Genomic DNA, 22431 nt, shown 5'->3' with positions numbered 1-22431 from the left:
AAGAAGCATTTCCTTACATGGCCCCCCTCCAGATGAAAGGTGATAAGTAAACAACCCTTAGCATTGTAATTCTCAGCATCTAAGTGGAAGGACCTGGAAAGGCCAGCTGCATTGGCATGGTCGGCCCTAGGTCTGTGTTGCACTGTAAAGTCCATACCCTATAGGGAAACTGACCACGTCAACAGTTTGAGGTTCACTCCTCTCATCTACCTCAACCACCTGGAGGGTCTGTGGCCAGTTGGAACTTTGAAGCGATTCCCAAACAGTTAGGGTCTCAGCTTCTTCATGGACCAAACCACAGCAAAGGCTTTGCTCTCAGTGGCACTCCAACACTGCTCTCTAGGGAGGAGTGGCCTGCTGATAAAGGCAACTGTTTAATCCTGTCCCTGGCCATTCAACTGTGACAACAGTGCCCCAATCGTATGCTCTGATGCATCAGTTTGGACAGCAAACTCTTTGTTAAAATCAGCTACCTTTATGACAGGTGCTGAGCACAAAGCGTCCTTTAGGGTGTTAAAGGCCTTTTGACATTGGTCAGTTTCTTGGATGTTGACTCTGTCAAATGTGCCACTATGGTACCATAACCTTTGACAAATCTATAATAGCTAAGCGCGGGCAGAGAACTCCGCTCCCCCAGCGGAGTGTGCAGAGATTTGCTAACTCCGCACTCCGCTGAGAACGCGGAGTATAGGGCGAAACTCTGACTCCGCAGAGGAGCAGAGTTAGCCAGCCCCCCCCCTCGCCTCCACCATCGCTAATAAAAAATACTTTAAAAGTAATTTAAAAAGAAATAAAGTCCCTTCCTTGTACTGCGGCGTCCCTGAACTTCCCTTCTCCACCTCACAGTACATCTTGTGAGAACTGCGAACTGAAGATATTTCTCCTCGTTATGCCTCCCCTGTGAAGGTGTATTTTTTGGGTGCATTCTCAGGTCTACCTATGATGGTAAATCTGGTAATGAGTGTGACTACGGGCTTCACTCTCCCCCGGATGAACCATGAGGCAATAGCTAAGCAATCTAAATCAAAGCAGACAGTGATCACCAGATAGTCGGTAAATGTACATACACCTTTATTAGCATGTAATAATTGTGCATCCGGTGTGACAGAGCAGGAGTGGTACCAGGGAATTCCCTAGGTCCTGATGAAAAGCCAATAGAGGTACAGCTTGAAACATTTCGACCTTTTAGGAAAGCAGGTACATGACCCCCTTTTTTCCTAAATCCCCCCTCTTTTAATCATATCGACTAGAGGTTAGAATGAAAAGGGAACACCTACTAGCCAGGTATTTTTAAGATATACTCCAGCACAAAATACCCCCCGACTCCTCTATACCTTTCTCATTGTATAATCACCTTAGTGCTCCCTCGTAGTTCGTAGGTCGCAGCATGCCCTGCTCCATAGCGAAATGGGATAGACCCGATGGGTGAGGGTTTTACAAGAAAACTATGCTTTCTCCATTGGAGGGTTAGTCTCCTCGGCTTAGCTGGGTTCTTGTATTTTGGTATAAATCTGGGAATGCGTAATAATCCGTGGGAGTTGCGCGGGAACACCCATACAACGCCCTTGGAATGCCTTCCCAGGGCAGAGTAATGCAATTCAGCAATTTGCGCTGCGTTGTCTTACTCCTGAATTATCAAGCCAAATAGGGCCCCACAAAGTGGCCTTGCGTGGCTTTATAAATAGCATTTTAAGGTTTGCATCACGATTGCACCGCGTTGCATGGTGCAAACACGACACAAACCCTTGATAAATAGGGCCTCCAGTGTTAGAGACTGCTCATGGTATAGTGAAGCTGCTGTTCTTCTATGAGCAATGTAAGACTGTGGTCTGTAATGTAACTGCTACTCTGTGAGTGAGAGTGCTGTCCGTAGAGTGCAATTGTGAAACTGTGATGGTAAAAGATGCCGTCAGTGATGTGAGACTACTACTCTGCTGAGTGTAGGAGCACTTCTGATAGCTTGTGCCTGCTAGTCTCTGATGGGTGTGAGAGTGCAGTTTGTAGTGTGAGACCTACTATGTGAAGGGTGTGAGAGTGCTGCTGTCATTGTAAAACTGCTAATCTTTGAGATGAATTAGTGATTTTGGTAGTGTGAGACAGCTACTTTGAGAGACGTGAGAGTGCTGTCTCTAGATGCTTTCCAGTCTGCTACAGATTATAGTGTCGCATGCGGCCTTGGGCCGCTACCATAACCAACAAGCGCAACTGTTTGTCAAGACAGCACTTAATATTAGGAGGGTTCAGAGAATGAAAAGAACAGCAGAAGCAGAAGGGCCTGCAGTAAGAGATTTTCTGTGCAAGTTCATTGCGTGCCTTTGGTGTCAAATGAGCTCCACTTTCACACCCATGAGCTTCTACTTCAAACAGCCTGCAATGATGTAAGGGCAGGGAAGGTATTAGAACAGTGGCGGCTCCTCGTGGGAGTGCCGCAGGGCGGCGGGGCGGGGGAGGGGCAGGGTGGTGGGTAGTAAACTACGGCTTACGACCGAACAGAGTTAAGCACATAAATAAATAAATAAATAAAACAAATTACATTGCGCGCGCTGCATCGCCGATTGCAATGCTGCGTGCACAATGTATTTTGTTTTATTTATTTATGTACTTAACTCCGTTCGGCCGCAAGCTGGAGTTTACTACCCCCACCCTGCCCATCCCCCGCCCCGCCCTACCGCCCCACAGCACTCCCATGAGGAGCCACCACTGCATTAGAATAGTAGCTGAATAGGGTAAGATCAACTTGCTGTTTCTCTCCTATCCAGTAATAAAGTAAGCCGTAGCTGAAGAGCGATTCTTAAAGGTGAAAAACTGTTAACATGAAAACAAACTTTGTGCAGCAGCACATCATGCACTCTAACTAGGGTTGCCCCCTTTCTTAGCAAAAGTACCATCCATTTATGTCCTTCTTTGCTGATCTGGAACAGCACAAATATGGTATGTGAAGAAGAACTGGAGTAAAATTGTCAAGATCTATTTTTGCAGTTTTTACATACCATGAACATAGACCACCAGTACTAGAGCACTTTACTTGGGCATCGGATTGTATTAGACAAGGGTGGATTGTTTTAGGCTTAAGAAAGTTCAGTGATTTGCCCAGAATAACATGATGTTGAGCCAACGCTGGAACTTCAATCTGGTTCCCCAGTTCTAAAGCTGGCAGTTTTGGCCATTAGACCAAATCTTCTCCATATTATTTTGTAACATGGCAATTAGCCCTCTGGTCTAATAATGGTTCAGAAATGATTAAGACAGCTCTCAAATGTCTATGTGTTTGCTATTTTAGGTTTATGTTTCAAGAGGAGGAAACACAGGGCCCGAATCACAGAACTAATTTAAGACAAAATCCTAAACTTATTACCATTTTGGTATTCACAGAAGGCACTTACTCATTTTGGTATTCACAGAAGGCACTTACTCATTTCGGTATTCACAGAAGTTAGGAGTCCTAACTTTAGGACTCCTAAATGCCTTTTGTGAATACCGAAAGTCTTAAAGTTAGGATTTTTCTCAGTTTAGGAGTAGTAAAGTTAGGAGTCCTAACTTTACTACTCCTAAACTGAGAAAAATCCTAACTTTAAGACTTTCGGTATTCACAGAAGGCATTTAGGAGTCCTAAAGTTAGGAGTCCTAACTTTACTACTCCTAAACAGAGAAAAATCCTAACTGTAAGACTTTCGGTATTCACAGAAGGCATTTAGGAGTCCTAAAGTTAGGACTACTAACTTCTGTGAATACCGAAATGAGTAAGTGCCTTCTGTGAATACCAAAATGAGTAAGTGCCTTTTGTGAATACCAAAATGGTAGTAAGTTTAGGATTTTGTCTTAAGTTAGTTCTGTGATTCGGGCGCAGGAATTCACTCTTTTTCCCACCATCTTTACCAGCATGAACCTAGAAATGGAGGACAGGCTGCTAAACAAACAGCCAGGGGACAACCCTATTTCTAACTGCAAAGTCAGACAGGTCTGTGATTTGACTAGCATACTTAAGGCCTCCATTAAACGACCAATAACACAAACTTGATATATAGCACAGAAAACACTTTATGCCTTTAAACTGTACTCAGTCACACAATGATCCGAAATCACCTTTTAACCAGAGTATCTGTGTTCACTGAAGGACACTTTGAAAGTTGCCATGGCAAAGTACGTAACAGCCAACTGCATCAGGGTACTTGGAAACAGGAGTTAAAGAAATGTGCAGTATACAAGTTTAGTTAACTTTGATATCATCACAAAATGTTAAAGGGCAGTTGAGCTTGCGTGTCACCAAATCCTGCAGGTCAGAGCACGAATAAACCTATCAGTAGTATCATTGGCCTATAAATGACCTATCACAAGGTTAAAGATTACGACATGCTGAGGCTACAATGGGGGAGTTGTTTTCACTTTATAAGAAATTATGATTAGAAAGGCACATCAATGGAAGTTTTTAAGATGCGTTATTTTGCTATGCAAACACCACTGGGAGCCTATTTAGGAATATAGGGCTTCATTTATGAGGCCCCTTGCGGCTCTTTTGCGCTGCCAGATTGTCACTTTTTTGACGTTCCAGTGGCACAATGTGCAGCTGCATATGTACTAGGCCACATAAAGCCACCTTACATGGCTTTTCATGGCCTTGTAAATATGTGCCCCTGCGTGAAACGGGCGTTCCATGGGTGTTGCTGTGAGTGTTCCCACGCAAAACCCAAGGAATCGGAAGTATTCCTGGATTTACGAGAAATCGTAAACCTGGGAATGAATCAGAATCTAACGCGACCCCAGGGGTGGCATTAGGGAGGCACAACGAGGAGAAATTGTTTCATTTCTCCTCGTTTATTCCTTTTTCTATGTGTGCTGCATTCTGCAGCTCACATAGGAAGAGGAAACCGACTGAATTGATTGATTTTGTGCAGGAAGGTATACCTTCCTGCACAAAATCTATCAGCCCTGCAACGCAGGCACCCTTGCCACATGGTGCAAGGGTGCCTGCGTTGGTGCATGGCAGCCCATTGTGTGCCAGCGCAGGGTTGAAGGGCAGGAATGCTCCATATCTTATAGATATGGCACATTCCTGCCCTTTTCTTTTGACGCAAGGCAGCGCAGCAAGATTCCTTTCTGCACTGCCCTGCGCCAAATCCGTCATAAATGAGGCCCATGCCTTTTCCATAACTGAAAGGCTGTACATTGACCCAGCTAACCAAGGAACAGGATTATGGCATTGAAATACACATATAAGGACCGCCTCTTAGCTAGGTGTGAATCCTTGCCTCTTGCCCTTCTTCTGAACCTTGTGTTCCTTAGGATGACAAAACTCACATAAGAACTACTTGTCCACTAATCTCTTGTAATAACTTGCACATTTGCAGTCCACCCTCTATGTCCATGCTGAGATCTACAACGTGCATTCAGTGGTGGCACTGCTAAGTGGCAGCTTGAGCATAGAAAGGAGACTGCACATGAAGCAACCAACTTAAAATGTCCCGATAGTTACACTTTAAGTAGTTGCTAACATCAACTTTAAATGAAGATGTAAAGGTAACCTCTACATGGAAAATGAAAACAAATTAAGATTTGATGTTCAAGCCCAGGAACCGAAATGCACTCTTTTTTAAGTGGCTGTGCACAGATAGTCAGGCCAAATACCGTCACTCAAACGGCAGTATAGTCAGTAGCTGAAATGGGCTGAATGCTGTCCCATGTTGTATGCTACTGTGGTCAGAAGTAAAACATGGATTATGCAATTACTAGACGAATGACTGAAGGATGCTGATCCAAAGCCCCTCTATGAGTGAATGTATTTTATGTATTTTGTTAATTAGAACAGCCTGCAAGCTTTCAGGCCAGATCTCAAAAAGAAATATGTACCACAGACCAGGATGACCTGCACATTGCTTTGTTGATACCACAGGGCTATGGAGCCAGTGGCTCTGCATCGCAAAGCACTTAGTGAATGTGTGCAATTGGTGCTGAAAGTGGCCACTGGATGGGAACGCAGGAAGCCACTGGATGGAGCAGGAAGGCTGGAGAGTAGGTATGTTAGAGATGTGGAATTGAAAAGGATCCTTATTTGAGTGATTCTGAAGTTACAATTGCTCTGTGAGTAATGTCCAAACATCACTATAAAGAATTCCTTTTTCGTAAGTATTGCGGGAGAAAGAGGTTTGTGAATTCATTTGGCTTCCAGCCATGTAAGAAATAATCAAATGAGAATTAATCACTTGTCCTGTGTTTTACCAGGGTCAGGGTTCTTGTGCGTCTAAAAAAACCCTCATTCACGAATTACCCGTTGGTGGTGTATATCTTGGTTCTCCGCAAGATTGGTAACGTGAAAAGCATCATCATTAGGTTTTACTTATGCTTTCTTCCACCTGGAGGAGGACCAACTGGCATTGGCAGTAGTGATCAGGGAAAGTGTGTTTGTGAAGTGCAGTGAAGTTAAAATTGTCTCCAACTAACGATCTAGTATTTATTTGTCATAGATGGGGAAAGGGTTAAAATTAGGTGACGGTGCGGTGCTAGAAAAGCTACTGTCCTAGCGCACCTTTGGTTAAGCGGTCGACATGTTTCAGCCCTTCTTCACCCAATTGGGTCTGTGGGCTTTCTTCAGGACCAAGAAATAGTGTACAAGGACAAGTAGTGCACTTACCCTTCTTCTCAAGTGAACTTATTTGGACACTTACTTGTTGCAGATGTAACTCTGTCTACAACTGAAATGAAAAAACATAAAGACAAGGTAATGGTATAAACAGTACTATTTGGCTATGCTGTGCGCAATATCTTGTCATGACTGATTCTTTTTGTTTGAATAGAACTGATCAGAATTGTACTGGGAAGTTGCGGCTATATTTGTTGTCGTGGAGTACCACAATTACTCATGTGTATTGTCTTGATAGTGTGCCAGAGTGTTGCTAAGATCTTACATATATAAACCTCTTACACTGATTTTCAGTACTTTGGGGTGTGCAGGGCACTAGTATCTCGTAACGTCCTCTCCCTCAAGCCTTTGTATTGTTTGAGAGTGCCCAGGGAAAGGTGGACCAAGCTCAATGGTTACAATGTACTTAAACTAATGTGCTCGGGTGCTTGTTAGTGTGTGTGTTATCAGCATATAGTATGTACTAGGGGCTAGCGGTTGTACAGTACACCGCTCTCAGATCTGTGAAGATGCTGGTTATCATATTTGTAGGTCACCCGGTAATAATTGGGTGCTAGATGTTGAGAATCAACGTCATGTGTCTGCCATTCAATATCGCGTGCAAAAACAACAATTGATGGACAGAATGCAGAACAATGTCATACATTCACCCCAGTACAGAGATCTGGGCCTAAATCCATCGTTTTTTTGCTCACCATGCCATTCCAGATTGAACCCAGCCATATGCAAATCAGTCTTGACCCTGTGCCCCATGGGAACAGTCCAGCCCGAACTGCCAAGCCAGGTCCTCCCTGGACTGGAAACAAGCATCCTAGGACCGGTTTCAGGCTTTCAGCCCTCGTCAGCCAGGATAGCTTGATTCCAGTGGCATGGAGAGCAAGGGACTCACGTCTGAGCATACCCTTCCCACTCGGGGTGACAAATGCAAAAACAACAATTGATGGACAGAATGCAGAACAATGTCATACATTCACCCCAGTACAGAGATCTGGGCCTAAATCCATCGTTTTTTTGCTCACCATGCCATTCCAGATTGAACCCAGCCATATGCAAATCAGTCTTGACCCTGTGCCCCATGGGAACAGTCCAGCCCGAACTGCCAAGCCAGGTCCTCCCTGGACTGGAAACAAGCATCCTAGGACCGGTTTCAGGCTTTCAGCCCTCGTCAGCCAGGATAGCTTGATTCCAGTGGCATGGAGAGCAAGGGACTCACGTCTGAGCATACCCTTCCCACTCGGGGTGACAAATGCAAAAACAACAATTGATGGACAGAATGCAGAACAATGTCATACATTCACCCCAGTACAGAGATCTGGGCCTAAATCCATCGTTTTTTTGCTCACCATGTCATTCCAGATTGAACCCAGCCATATGCAAATCAGTCTTGACCCTGTGCCCCATGGGAACAGTCCAGCCCGAACTGCCAAGCCAGGTCCTCCCTGGACTGGAAACAAGCATCCTAGGACCGGTTTCAGGCTTTCAGCCCTCGTCAGCCAGGATAGCTTGATTCCAGTGGCATGGAGAGCAAGGGACTCACGTCTGAGCATACCCTTCCCACTCGGGGTGACAAATGCAAAAACAACAATTGATGGACAGAATGCAGAACAATGTCATACATTCACCCCAGTACAGAGATCTGGGCCTAAATCCATCGTTTTTTTGCTCACCATGCCATTCCAGATTGAACCCAGCCATATGCAAATCAGTCTTGACCCTGTGCCCCATGGGAACAGTCCAGCCCGAACTGCCAAGCCAGGTCCTCCCTGGACTGGAAACAAGCATCCTAGGACCGGTTTCAGGCTTTCAGCCCTCATCAGCCAGGATAGCTTGATTCCAGAGGCATGGAGAGCAAGGGACTCACGTCTGAGCATACCCTTCCCACTCGGGGTGACAAATGCAAAAACAACAATTGATGGACAGAATGCAGAACAATATCGCAGATCAATATCGCGTGGCATTGGTAAATAACGGTTGAGCAGAGTGTACGGCATATATATCTATGGTGCTCGTGTGTCTTGAGATAAATGAGCACTCGGAATTATTAGTGCTGCATCATGTTGGAGCTTAAGAAAGAGCGTGTGAGGCGTTCGTGCCTGTGATATGGTAATGCGCTCATCGCGAGCAAAACACAGCGTGCTCAATATATTGTGCTGATAACAGATTTTTTCAGCATGTGGGCGCTTGGTTTACCTTAGTAAAGGGGGAAATTGCCTCCTTCAGGAAACAGGAGACTAGACTCACTGAGGAAAAGAGAGAAGGATTCATCTTACTTTGTCCATGCATGTGAAGAGACGACCTCTTCTTGCTGCATGGCATGGCATATCTTTCTAGAGTCTTGAGAACAACTTGTTCTGACACCGTCTGCCGTGCCCCGGTGACAGGCAGTGGAGCCTGTTTTATGGTAATTTCATTGCCTTGAGCATAGTTGAAGGACTTACGTTCTGAAAAAGGAAGGAAAAGGGTCTGTCCTCAGTGTTTGGTTACATCTGGTATGGTTCATATAAATTCTTGTTTTCACACAAATAGATTGTTAGATATTGTTCACGACTTGCTGGTAATTTCTTCTCTAATCTGCGGATCCTTTGTTCCAGTTGGCATAGTTGAAAGACTCATGTTCTGTCTATGGAGGGGGAGGATGTTTATCCTTTGTCCAGGAATTCTCCAACTGTGATAGGGGGACGATTTTCATTCTATTAGCAAATGGAATGATCATATGTTATTAACGGTTAAATAGTGGTTGCTTCTCTGTGATGAATGTTGTTAGCGGGCATCAGTGACTGTAAAGCGGTTGTTTCCATTACCAGGAGTTGTTATTTGGTCATTATGGCAATGATTGAGTTGCAATCAGTTGCAGAGAAGTGGGACTGTTGTCACTTTTCTCAAATAGGTCGTTGTAAGAGATTCGAGGAGACAGTTTTTATGGTGTTCTTTTGTCAGTTTCTGATATTTGTCCCCGTAGTTATGGATTTAGTGGTGAGGTTGTTTAGTCACGTGAATGATCTATTTCAACGTAATACTGACAGCCACTGTATATTGTCATTCAGACCCTCTTGTCAGTTTTTAAATGATGGACCCACCTTTGCTCCTTTTTAAAGAGGATGCGTTCAGCATTTTCATTTTTGTTTTTGAGGGTATCTATGATTACCCAACTGTTTTCATCAATAGAATATTTGGAGTTGATGTAGTGGGTACTCATTTTGGTCGTTGCTTTGTTGCATTTGATGTTGATGAAGTAATCATACAGATTGCGTGGGTTGAATTGCATTTTGTGTGGTTTCTTAGGTTCCTTTTAAATCCTTGTTAAGTTGTAAGGTCTTAGTTACTTTGCTAAGTTTACAGACTGACCAGGATCCACAAGGTTAGTGTCCGGTTATTGGTGTCAAGTTCCATGAATTGGTTATTGATTCAATTTGTTGATTGCAAAGCCATGGTCAGGTGTGGACGAAGAGGTCACGAATATTTTTGGTGTGTTTGTTGGCAAATCGTGGTTTCGGCCATTTCAGTCCTCCAGAAGTTAGTAGGGTCCAGTTTTTGTTGATAATTTTCTTTACGACGTTACATGCCGTATTGTATGTTGTGACGCACGTGATTGGGCTCTCGTCTTGTTTCTTAACCAAGGTTTCGAGGAGGTTTTCCCTGTGCTGGTTCCTGGCTCTCTTCTGGCATTTCTGTATGATGTTCTGCGGATAGTTCCTTGCTTGTAGTTTCTGGCTAAGATCTTGTGCTTGTGTCTTGTAGTCCTGTAGTCTATTGCAGTGTCGTCTAAGCCTTACAAATTGGCTGTATGGCAAGTTTTCTCTGAGGGAGCGAGGGTGAAAACTGTTAAAAGAAAGAAGGCTATTCTTAGCCGTAGGTTTATAGAAGGCCTTGGTGTTAATCTCATGTAAATGCTGACGTTGAGGAAATCCAGTCTCTGTTTGTCTGCAGTATAGGTGAACTTCAGGAATTCAACCCTGGTGTTGAGTCATCTGTGGAAATCTGGGAGGCTCTCTGGAGTGTCATCCCAGATCATTATGACATTGTCTATGTAGCGTTTCCCTAAAAGTATCTTTGTTTTTAAGGGTTGGTGTCAGTTAGGATATTTTTGTTCTCAAAGTCGCTTACATATAGTCCTGCTATGCTTGGTGCAAATGTACTGCCCATTGATGTCCCATAGGTCTGTAAAAATAAGGTGCCATTGTATTCAAAGAAGTTTTCAGTGAGTGCTAGCCGGCAGCATTCTAAGACAAAGTGTCTAGGAGTGTTGTGTTGCCATTGCTCTGAGAACAGTATGTCTTCTAGAGTTTGTAGAGTAGCTTCTTGAGGCAAGCTTGTATAGAGGCTCTCAACGTCGAGTCCTACAATACACATCGATCCTTGACTGAATGTTAATCCTTGTAGTTGGTTTAGTAGATCACATGTGTCTTTGAGGTAACAGGCGGTCTTCTGGACCAGCGGTCTAAGGTAGTGGTCTGCGAATTGCAAAAGTGGTTCTAGGATTGAGCCAATTTCAGAGATGATGGGTCGTCCTGGTGGTGGTGTCCTGTTTTTGTGTGTCTTTGGTAGTGAGTAGAAGTTCCAACTATGACAGGATACTTGCAGTGAGAATACAAAAAACTTAAATGTTTACCATTAGCACCAACCAAGATCAGCAGCTTCTCTCTCTAGTCCCCAGCTCCAACTGATCGCCCTGGAATACTCTAGCATTCTAGGATGACCCAAACCAACAAAGGTAAGTGACATAAATACATTCCAAGCCTAAAACAACATATATCCCTCCACACAATGACAATCAGAAGCATTTAGGAGAAACAGTAGTAATTCAATATGATGCACAAATTAAGAAAATACAATAAAAATGTACAATAGTTCTTCTAGTAATTTAACTTCTAAAACATGAAAAAAAGGAAAATATAAATCACATTGAAAAAATGGAAAACATGTTAAAATTTGAGATAATATTTGAATACACATCTCAGATCGGCAATACAGGCCATCCATGACACAGCAAAATGGAATATTATGGCTGAAATATGAGGCAAGATGCCTATATCAAGATACCACACAACCACTCCACCACTGGGGCCAGGTGTGAGACCTTGTGGTGAGTCTGGCAGACCAATCAAAGACTTTCATCATGATGAACATCCTGTAGTGCACCAGGCTACAGCCACTCATATTGACCTTTACTTTGCCTTCAGGCCTACTACTGGTGCTCTCAAACTTAATTTCCTGCAACTTCCCTAACCTGGACATACTCCACAAGTCACCATTGGTCAGCGTAACCAGATTCCTCATTACTTTCAAGATTCTGAATGGACCCATGTAACCAGAATCACCTGTTACAAATTCTGGTTTTTCCACCATTACTTCATCTCCTACTTCCCATTGATGAGCCCTGGTGTAGTTCCTCTGATCATATCTCTGCTTGTTATTCTCTTCATATTTTTCTCTCAACCACTTGCCCTTCCATTTGAGTTTGCCTATCTCTGCCTCTTTATCTAACTGCTCCATCCTTTGCTCCTTGCTACTCTGCTAAGCTGGATTCAACTTAGTATTATCAATCTAGCTCTCATCCAGAAAATCAGAAATTTGAATGTCACTGGGCTAGAAGCATAACGATGAGCCCACCAAACTTCATTCAAAACTTCAGACAGCTGTTTTCTCAACTCTACTGCTTTCTGCACACATGACTTCCCCATCCTAGTCATGCATCCTGCAAGACCATTAGCCTGTGGTGAGCATAGAGCAGTTTTGAGATAAACAATAGATAATTCCCTCAAGAACTCCTGCATTTCATGGGACGTCAGTTGAACACCATTGTCCGTTATAGTTTCCTGCGGTACTCCTTCTCGAATGAAATCTTCCTTCAAGAAATTAATCAATACTTTAGTGTCAATAGAACTTACACACCTGGTCACCATCCACTTAAACATGTAGTCGACTAATAGTATGACATCTCATTCAGTAGGATGTAGAAAGTGAAAAGGACCAGCAAAATATTCACCGAATATTTTTCATGGTTCCACTGGAATTTCCACGGGAGATAATGGAGTTTTAGACACCACTTTGCTCTTGTCACTCCTGGCACATGAATCACAATCCTTGATCACACACTCCACTTACTGCTCTAACCCAGCTCAACAATACTATTCTCTCACCTTGGATTTGCTGCGGTTCCTTTCTAAATGGTCTTCAAACGCCAATTTCACAATCTTTTCCCTCATTGACCTGGGTGGAAATATTCTGGTGCCCCTCAACAATTCACTCCCGTTCCAGCTCATTTCATTCCTTGCATTCCAGAACCCTTTTCACCCCTTCTAACTCTGTCCAGCCTCCTACAATGAATTTATTGAGTCCCTTAGTTTCCTCATCAGTCTCCCTGGCTGTTTGCCGCTCATCTTTCTGCAATGCATTCTCACACACCCAACTGACATGGTCAACATCAGTGGACATCAACTCTCTAGACAGGGACAACCTTGATAAACAGTCTGCCACTACATTCTTTGATCCAGAGAAATACTCCACTTGAAAATTTATATCACTCAACCCTTCAATACATTTTTTGATCCTGGCAGTCAACTCATCATCTTTCCTTGTGGAAAATACGTGAACTAGTGGTCTGTGATCAGATCTCACCGCCAATGGCATTCCCCATAAATAGAATTTAAAATGTCAGATCACCACACACACACTAAGACCTTACTTTCAATCACAGAATATCTCTCTTCTGCACCTTTGAGTGAGCGAGACACAAATGCTACCACTTTTTCTAAACCCCATCGAATTGGAACAGTACTGCTTTCAGTCCATTAAGACTGGCATATCTGGTATGTACAGTTTTTTTTGACACATCAAAGTGTCCCAATGTAGGCATTACTCCAATGCAGCTTTTGATTGCTCTAAAAGCTTCTTGACAATTATCTGACCATTCAAATTGTGTATTTTATCTTAGCAAAGCTCTAATGGGTTGGGCTAAACTAGAGAAAATTAGGTACAAATTTGTAGAACTCAGCTAGTAGAAGAAAGGATCTCACTTGAGTTTTGTCCCATGGTTCTGGTGCCTTAACAATTGAACAAACCAGTTCTAACTTGGGTTCAATCCCCTCTGAAGAAATAATATGGCCAAATAGGAAACAACACTAACCCGGAATTTACTCTTTTCTCTTTTGAGTGTTAACTCTGCCTCAGCCAAGGTCTCCAACAACTTCATCAATGTATCATCATGCTCCTCAAGATCATTCCCATATATAAGAATGTCATCCTAGAAGAAAAGTATGTCCTTTACTCTGTTGAGTGTTTTTTTCATAATCCTCTGGAAAGATGCCGCTGCGGACGCTAATCCAAAAGGCATCCTTTTGAAGCGGTATACTCCCAACCGTGTGACAAATGACGTCAGATTCTGGATTTATCATATAACATAACTTGATAGTCAACGGCTCAGAGATGTTAGGAAGAGGTTGACAATCAACCCAAATATGTTTATTAAGGTCTCAAAGGTCAACGCACATTCTAATTTGTTTGCCCTCATCCTTTGGTGCCAACACTTTGGGGCCAAGCGTTCTGAGGATTCAATTCCTTCAATTATTTGATTCTTGATCAACCTGTTAAGTTCATCCTTTACCAGTTCCAGCATAAGATTGGGAACCTTTCTGACTCTGTGAATACAAGTGGAGGTGTTTTTTTTTAGAATTGTGTTATGCTCAAAGTTTTTAAGAAGATCCAACTTGCTACTGAATACATTAGGAAATCTCCATACAATGTCTTCATGTTCTTGCTCCGATTACACACACATGACCGGTTGGATAGCATTGGGATTCAATATAATCCCCATGTCCCGCAGGTGGTGCCATCCTAGCAAATTATCACCTTGTTTTGCTACATACACCTTTCCTACTGTTTCCTTATCCAACAATATAATTCTCATAACTGCATAACCCACCACATTGATTTTGGGTCCACCGTAGCTCACCAGGTTTATATCTGGCAGAAACAGGGTTACTTGCTTTCCACCAAACTCTACCAAACTCTTTCTCCCAATTCTCTTCCTCCACCATGGTGTAAGGTGAACCTGACTCAGCCAAGACCGCAATATCCTTATCATCCAGTTTAACATGACATTCAGGCATGTTAAGAGGGTCCACAACCACTTCACAGGGAAAAGGTTTTTATAGTTAATACCATTTTGCTTACATCTTCACAATCATGTCAACATTTTGATGCTTATCACCTTTACAGACTCATGCATAATGACCCTTTTAACTGTACTTCCGACACACAGAATTCCTGGGGTAACATTGAGTACTGTTTGCTGAGTGACCTACATTGCCACAGTAATAACATGTCATTTTACTGGTCTTGTTATCCTTATTAGTGCCGCTCAGCTTTCCACCTTGCTTAGCTTTATCCAAAACTTCCCCAACAATTTCGGTAACCACAGGACTTTTGGAATAATTTGCAATGGAGAAGAAGGCACAACTCGCATCTCCTATACCCAAGTATTTGTGCTTTCCACATCTTCTACAACAGCAATAGCCTCTCTGAGATCGGGATTTTTCGCCAATAATTTTACTTGCCCTCTTACATTGTTGGTCACCGCACTATTTGGTCCCTAATGAGTGAGTCTGTCCATGGGTCAAAATTCACAAGTGTACATGCCACATAATTCACCACACTTTTTTCCTTCCCTTGTATTCTCGAGAAAGACTTGTGGCGCTCCAATACTGCATTTATCCCTTCCTCAGAATGTTTCTCCAACATCAATACAGACATGTCAAAAACATCCCTTGCATCCCCTTCCTCATTGCCTATTGGTATGGTTTCCAAACTGTCATAAATGTTACGACCTTCTACTCCTAAATTATGGAGCAAAACTCCCTCCTTCCTGGTGGCGGAAATGTTTCCCACCCAATAGCTACAAGGTACGAATCAAATACATTCTTCCACCTATTCCATGGTATAATTGGTTCAGCTTTGTCCGAGAGAAATATTGGAGGTGATGGCATATTTGCCACTACTATTACAATGATACAAAAATAAAAAATCAAAATATGCAAATGTATAACAAATAACACCAAATTTCACTGGAATAAGCTTTGAATAACAAGTTCACAAGTTATAAGATTGCCATGTATCAGTTACCTAATTTTAAAACTCGCAATGACTTTCCTGTATCCTGGCTTTCAAAGAATAAAACGAGAGAGACAAAAAAAGAGACGAACAGGACAAATTACTTAACTACAGTCTCAGAAAGGTATAGAGGACTTCACAATGAGTGTTGATGCCCTCACTCATGACCAAATAGTTAGGCTACAGCTACAAATATACCAGTATTGCTGTTCCTATGTTTCCACACTTGCACCAAAGGGAATTGCTGCATAGATGCCCCAGCAATGCGCTTATACCGCATAAAATTTTCTAATTGTCCTACATAACCAAGGGTGAAACTGGCGCCAAATGAAATTAACATAGACAGTACCTCATGTGCCTTCAGTGTTCATTTACTGACTGACCGCACGAGGCTAAAGAAGCATCCAACTATGCGCATTTAATAGAAGCGTGATTCTGCCCCCAACGGCAAAGCAATCACACGACTCCGAGTATGTGCACTACCTGAGGCTCGGTTATGCTCCTGACCAAAGCACAAATCACAACACATGGTCACATGAACCTAGACACACCAACTTCTGCAGCATGGTGTACCTGGCATCAACACATCTAGTGAGATTACGTTGATGCGGTCCAGCTGATTGAAATTGCTTCAAGTCAGATGTAACATCAGTGCATTCTTCCTGGCCAATGAGATTCACGATGTCCTTGAAGCTTGCTCTCGCGCTTCCTGCTCCATGGCCAAAGGGATTTGCGATGCCTGTAAAGCTTGCTCTTGCGCTTCCTGCTTTGTTCGTGCGCATGCACTGCCTTTGTAAAGGCTTGTGCTGGGTTTGGGAAGGCCGTTACACATGAGTAGAGTTCACACGTTACAGCACATCGATATGTCGATCCAACAGGCCAACCGAAAGGATAAACTGGGAAGAAATCATGCCTGCTGCATGTGCATCATACCTCCACCAACTACTGAATACCAAAACTTGGCACCGAACAAGGTTGGTGCTCTTCTGGAAAGCCTGTCTCCTCCCAGGCTGATGGTCAACGGTATTACGAAGTTTCAGCTACAACAGGATACTTGCGATGAGTCTACAAAGAACTTTAATGTATACCATAAGCACCAACTGAGATCAGCAGCTTCTCCCTCCAGTCTCCAGCTCCAACTGATCTCCCTGGAATATCATCTCATAACATTCTAAGATGACCCATACCAACAGAGGCAAGAGGCATCAATACATTATAAGCCTAACACAGTAGTATGTTATCTTTTTACTTCTGACAGCCCAGATTCTTGCCCTGTCTCTCGCTGCAGCTTTTCAGTTGGTAGCTTGTCTCTGCAGCAACCCTGTGATAATTCTATATTATGTTAATGTGCTTTTTGGGCCTTGTTGACCTTGTTTATAATGACAGATCTGCCATTACTGTCAGTCAGTGGCATCGACTTCGCTGCTACAGAGGAAAGCCAATCACAGAGAAGCTGCAGAAAAAGAGTAAGAAAGCCATGGCTGTCTGCAGTAAAAACATATACCAAAAAGAAATAAATTTAGTTTTACTATTTTTAAGCGATTTTATTGTTATCTGATTCTTTTGTACGGTTCACCTTGCTTTTGGGTCACTTTTCAAAGTTGATTGACTATTTTTGGATTTCAGACCTGACAACACAATATGACATGAAAGAAGAACCACAACATGGATTGGCTGATGCAGAGGAGAGACACCCACAGAGCATCTGAAGTAAGAAAGAGGTCGAGAGAGCCACTGATGACTGGGGTGAAAAAGATTTAAAAGAGGGAAATAAGTATTTTTGAAAGAGAAACACCAAAACACAGCAGCCAATAGCACTTAAGGAGATAACTGGTGTGTGGATGTAATGTAATGACACAACAATAAACCAATGGATGGGGTTGGTTGGCTTAAAGCCTCTATAAGTAAGTAAATAGGTGTGATACACTGTTGCCAAATATAGAACGTTAGTGCTCTAGCTGCTCATTAGAACTCTGTGGTGAAGCTACTGTTGAACACTAGGAAGTCAAATGACAGAGTGCTGCATGTGTTAAAAGAACATGTCTATTTTATGACATGGATGAGGAAGATATTTGAGAACTTGTAGAACATGTCGTAGCTTTCTAGGGCCCAAGCCATAATTTCTTTAACAAAATGAACACACTTATTTTGTTCATCTTTAAAGAAAATGCTTTAGGTTTTACAACCTGATTCTGTTATGATGGTGTTCAGGGGTGCCACACTTTGGTCATAAATACAGAATGTTAGTACTCTAGTTGCTCATTACCACACTGGTGGAAACACCAGGGAATCAACAGATACGCTGTTGCTTCGGTTGGAAGTACATGTTTTACTCAAAAGATGAAACTTTTTCCTCACATGTCTGAGGAAGATGGAATGAACATATTTAAAATGTGCTCTCATTTTAGCTTTTGGAGCACTTTCCAGAACCGCTAGGAGAAAATGTTGAGAGAAAACAATTTTCTCTCAAATATGATTTCTTATATCCCAGGAAGGTACCATCCTTTTTGACAGGGTAAAATCACGAGAACTCCCCAGAATTCCTAAAATGAGTTTACCACAAATGATTTATATTGTAACTTAAATCTGATAACCCCCTTTATATGTTCTCCTTTCTGTGACCCCCAACACCTGCCATTTACTAAAATGCATTTCAATGGGGGCAATGTCACCAAGTCCTATAATGGCTGTCCTGACATGCTGTCCAATCAGGGATCTCCATATAACCCTTAGTGCCAGGGTGAATTCTCCTAACCCTCTCATATTTGTAATTCGTTTTCAGGATGGAGAGGAGATGTACCTTAGTCCTGTAATGCTGCCACACATATTCTTATGAGACTCACAGGGATTGCCTATTAAAGTTATCTTATACATTCTCAAATAAAACAATGATGGTGTGGGAACTATTCACACATAATGAACAGATGGTTTGGGACTATAGTTAGGCTCTCATAAATGATTTATTTCATATATACATATCCATGTAACATTGTACCGCATCTGATTTCCACAGCATCTCTCCTAAAGTTAAAAATATCTATCATCAAATTCATTATGTTCTTGACATCACACATAAATGAATGAAAGAGGGATTTAAATTCAGAATCCAGAAGAATGTATTTCACCATCTGGGGAAACTGTAACAAATATTCTTCAGCGACTCCTCACCTCCCAGTCAGTATCCATCTATCAGCTATGAGGTCATAGTTTTGGCTTGATTAGTTAACCCACCTTCTGTCCAAGTCAACAAATGAACTCATTTGGTGTAATTCAGTTCAGCCATTTTTTCTGTATCAGAGAGCAAATTTTCCTAAGAAAATTGACCTGGGAAATTGAATTTTTTGGACCCCGTGGTTTCTTGGTCCCTGTTGACAGATCAACGTGAAACTTTCCATGAAGATTGTTGAGGTTGATGAACTTCTTTTTCCAACATTGTATGCAGATTCATCAAACTGCCCTTTTTTCATTTCGAAAAGGGACATAACTTGAGAGATCATCTGGTCCTTAGTTATGACACAAGACTACCTGCACTTACAAATCTTTTGAGTTATCTACCTGTGCTTTGTGTTTTTTAAGTGGCGGTGAATAAATAAGCCAAGAGAAAGAAGCAGAATCCAATAATCCAATAATCTTATCAACTGGTGATTATCGAAGTGCAGCTAATAAATAAATGCATACATTTTTTTGTTTTTTGTTCTTATTCTCTCCTTCCCTTTAAATATATCATATTACTGGAACTTTCATTTCAAGTACAAGTTCTATAAAATGAAATTGGGATGGAACGAGAAAAACACATTATTCAAGCTGCAAGGGCTTCAGCTGGCCACTGAACTTGCTCAACCATAGGATTTGTCGCAGATGTTGTTATTATACCAGCTGATGGATGGAAAGGGCACAACCTTTTACACTTAATTGACTAAACTGACACTCGCACCTTACAATCATGTCATACACAAGCAGAGCAAACCAACAGCATTTTAAAAAGAAGCATTGGTGAAGCCAGTAGGTCTGGCATCATCACTAGCCTTTTGGTTTAACAATGCTAGTTTTGTTTTGACATATTGTTTGTAAAACTCTATTGTTGGAAGACCTGCCAGGCCCTTTCCAAAAACAACTGACAAAAAACAAAAATATGTTTTGTCTCCAAAAGCACACATAGCCATAGTAGTTGCTGGCACTAAAGGAAATTATTATGTGTGAAGAATTTCAGCTTGTGCAAGAGCCCACATTAGCCAAAGGCTGTAGTAGGCTGACCTATTGCACCATGCTGTAGAGGGCAGAAAAAATTTGTGAACGACACAACAACAGAGCAATCGGTCAAGAGGGCTGGTTGAAAGCTCCTATAAGTGAGAACATTACATATATAATTGTAGTAAAATCAAAAGGCATTGACTAACACTAGACCTAATGAATGCCAGACGCGCCTATTCACCATTTTACTCAAAATACTGCCAGATATAGGGTAATAATAATGCTGCAACCTTGGACTAATGCACTTTACATAGACATATAGACCACAGTCCATTAGGTTGGCATGGAAAGCCCCATTCCCATTGACTTTACCGATAGTTATCAAAAGGACTAACTAACTAAGCCATCAACTACAAATTGTTAGGTGCAAGATGGGTCATGCTCCACACTCGGAAATCCATTTTTCTTCATCTCAGACATGAGCAAAACATCTTGAAAAACTTAACTACCTAGTATGCATTTAGCCACAGTACAATTTGATGGGCACAATACATGCGAGACATTATCAGCTACATCTGATTAAATTATCTATTTCCACGTCTTTGTATGATTATTTCCTTCAGCCCAAAACATCTAACTTTGAAACAATGAAAAGCTGTATCAAGTGCTCAACAGGAAAATGAGAAAAATGAAAAGCCAAAGTTTAAGAAATGTACATGATATCACTAGGCAACTCAGTTCTATAATCATTTGCATGCGTTAGTTTTACCTCACGTCCTCGTTCGTCTGTCGTATTGATGTAATCGAAGTCACAAACAACAAAAGCAGTTATGTATGTTGACATTTTCAAAGTGGTGTTGAACGTTGTAACTGCCCATTTTGTTCCGTTGTCATCTTCCTTTTCGGATAGAGCTGGGCGAAACAAAAGCATTTTATAAAACATCATTTTCACCTGATAATTGTTTAAAGTGAATACACATTGTATTTGCAATCTCACAAAATATGTTCACGAATTTGTTGTAAAAGTACTGACCTCAATTCAAGCAACCACTGGCAGTTTTCATACTTTCACGAGGAAATCAAACTTCATTGATGTCAATGCTGCTATGCAGATATGAATATATTATTTTAAAAAAATTCATTGTAACAAGTGCACATATTTCGATATCAATTTCAGATGAAGGTTAGTAACTTTGTTAGTCCAGATCTAGACTAAGGAGATATATCCTTATTCTCCGTGGACAAGTTCGTGGGAACCTGTCTATTTAATGTTAATCTTTTTGTGTAATTACAGAATACCTCTAATGTTTGACAAGTAGAGGGACAAGTGCTGCTTGGTATTAGGCCAACAATTGACTTGAAGCACGGATAACACAAACCTAATGAATGGAATGAATAATGGAGGCAGATCTTGGCCTGTCAAAAAATATAGAAATTGAAATAGGAGCATAATACCTCAGGTGGTGAACAAAGGTCGTAAATAAGTGACTTTATTAAGTCATTTACTCAAGAGGAAAGGTATAACGTATCATGCCAAAGATGATTTTAGAGATCCTGCCCTTACCTACACTGTTAGACTCGCAGTTGGGGAATATGGTAGAAGAGATCTTTGTGATAGAACTGTGCTAAAGAACAAAAGGTGATTGAGCCAGATGGGCTTCTGGACAAATATTATGCACCCATAACTTATGATTTATCTCCTAGCGTATGTATTCTGTTTTTAGATGTACTGTAAAAGGAACATCTCCTAAATCTACGAATTAGGCACTAATTTCTGTTGTCAATAATTTTTGCCTGTGTCTTGGGAATGTCAACATAGATCTAAATATCTATGATAGAATAAAAAGTCAACAAAGTGATCAAATTTCTCCAGGGCTCAATCCATGAGTAGCAGGCTGGGGCGTCGACAGCTTACATACCATACTCAAACCCTTATTTGCTCAGCTGACATAGTGACCTAGGGAAATATACCTTTGACAGCTGTGACCATTAATGCAGAAAATGTTTATGAGCAAATTTGCCGGGAAATGCATGGGCGGCCCTTGAAAGATTTGGGTGGAGAGGAAGATGCTTACAGGCAATTGCACTCCATTATATGTGTATATCAGCAGTATTTCTGATTAACAGGTTTCTCATATCACAGGTACAAGGCAGAGCTGTGTGCTCTCCCCAACATTATGCAATATCTATTTTGTACCTATGTCCTCTATAATGAGAAAGCGCCAAGATATAGAGCCTCTGACATATCTTTTTGGGAAGAAAATGGGGCTCATTATGAAATGACATGAACTGCAACTATTGCTATACAACAACTGTGCATAAAATAGGTAAACTAACTACAATATTTTAGAGCTGTTCATGTTGCACAGTAAGCTGAGTCTTTAAAAGATATCCAATAAAATATCCAAAAAGATGGCTTTTTGAAGAAAATGGAACAAACTGTCCCTCCTAATCATTCAAGAATCAATCTGCTGAAAAGTAGGATCGTGCCAAAGTGA

At 41.7% G+C, this 22431-nt stretch overlaps 1 protein-coding gene across 1 annotated transcript in view; it reads right to left on the bottom strand.

Annotated features, from left to right (window-relative positions):
* LVRN (laeverin) overlaps positions 1-22431 on the bottom strand; it is a 541073-nt gene that overhangs the window by 359415 nt on the left and 159227 nt on the right. Inside the window, exon 3 of the mRNA XM_085632644.1 lies at positions 20703-20845. Coding sequence (XP_085488770.1) covers positions 20703-20845 — 143 coding nt within the window. The remainder of the gene's footprint in view (positions 1-20702; positions 20846-22431) is intronic.

The sequence above is a fragment of the Triturus cristatus genome, chromosome 2_1, assembly GCF_964204655.1.
Source record: "Triturus cristatus chromosome 2_1, aTriCri1.1, whole genome shotgun sequence".
NCBI classification, from domain to species: domain Eukaryota; kingdom Metazoa; phylum Chordata; class Amphibia; order Caudata; family Salamandridae; genus Triturus; species Triturus cristatus.
The sequence above is the reverse complement of the archived record's forward strand: the minus strand, read 5'-3'. Positions and strand labels throughout refer to the sequence as shown.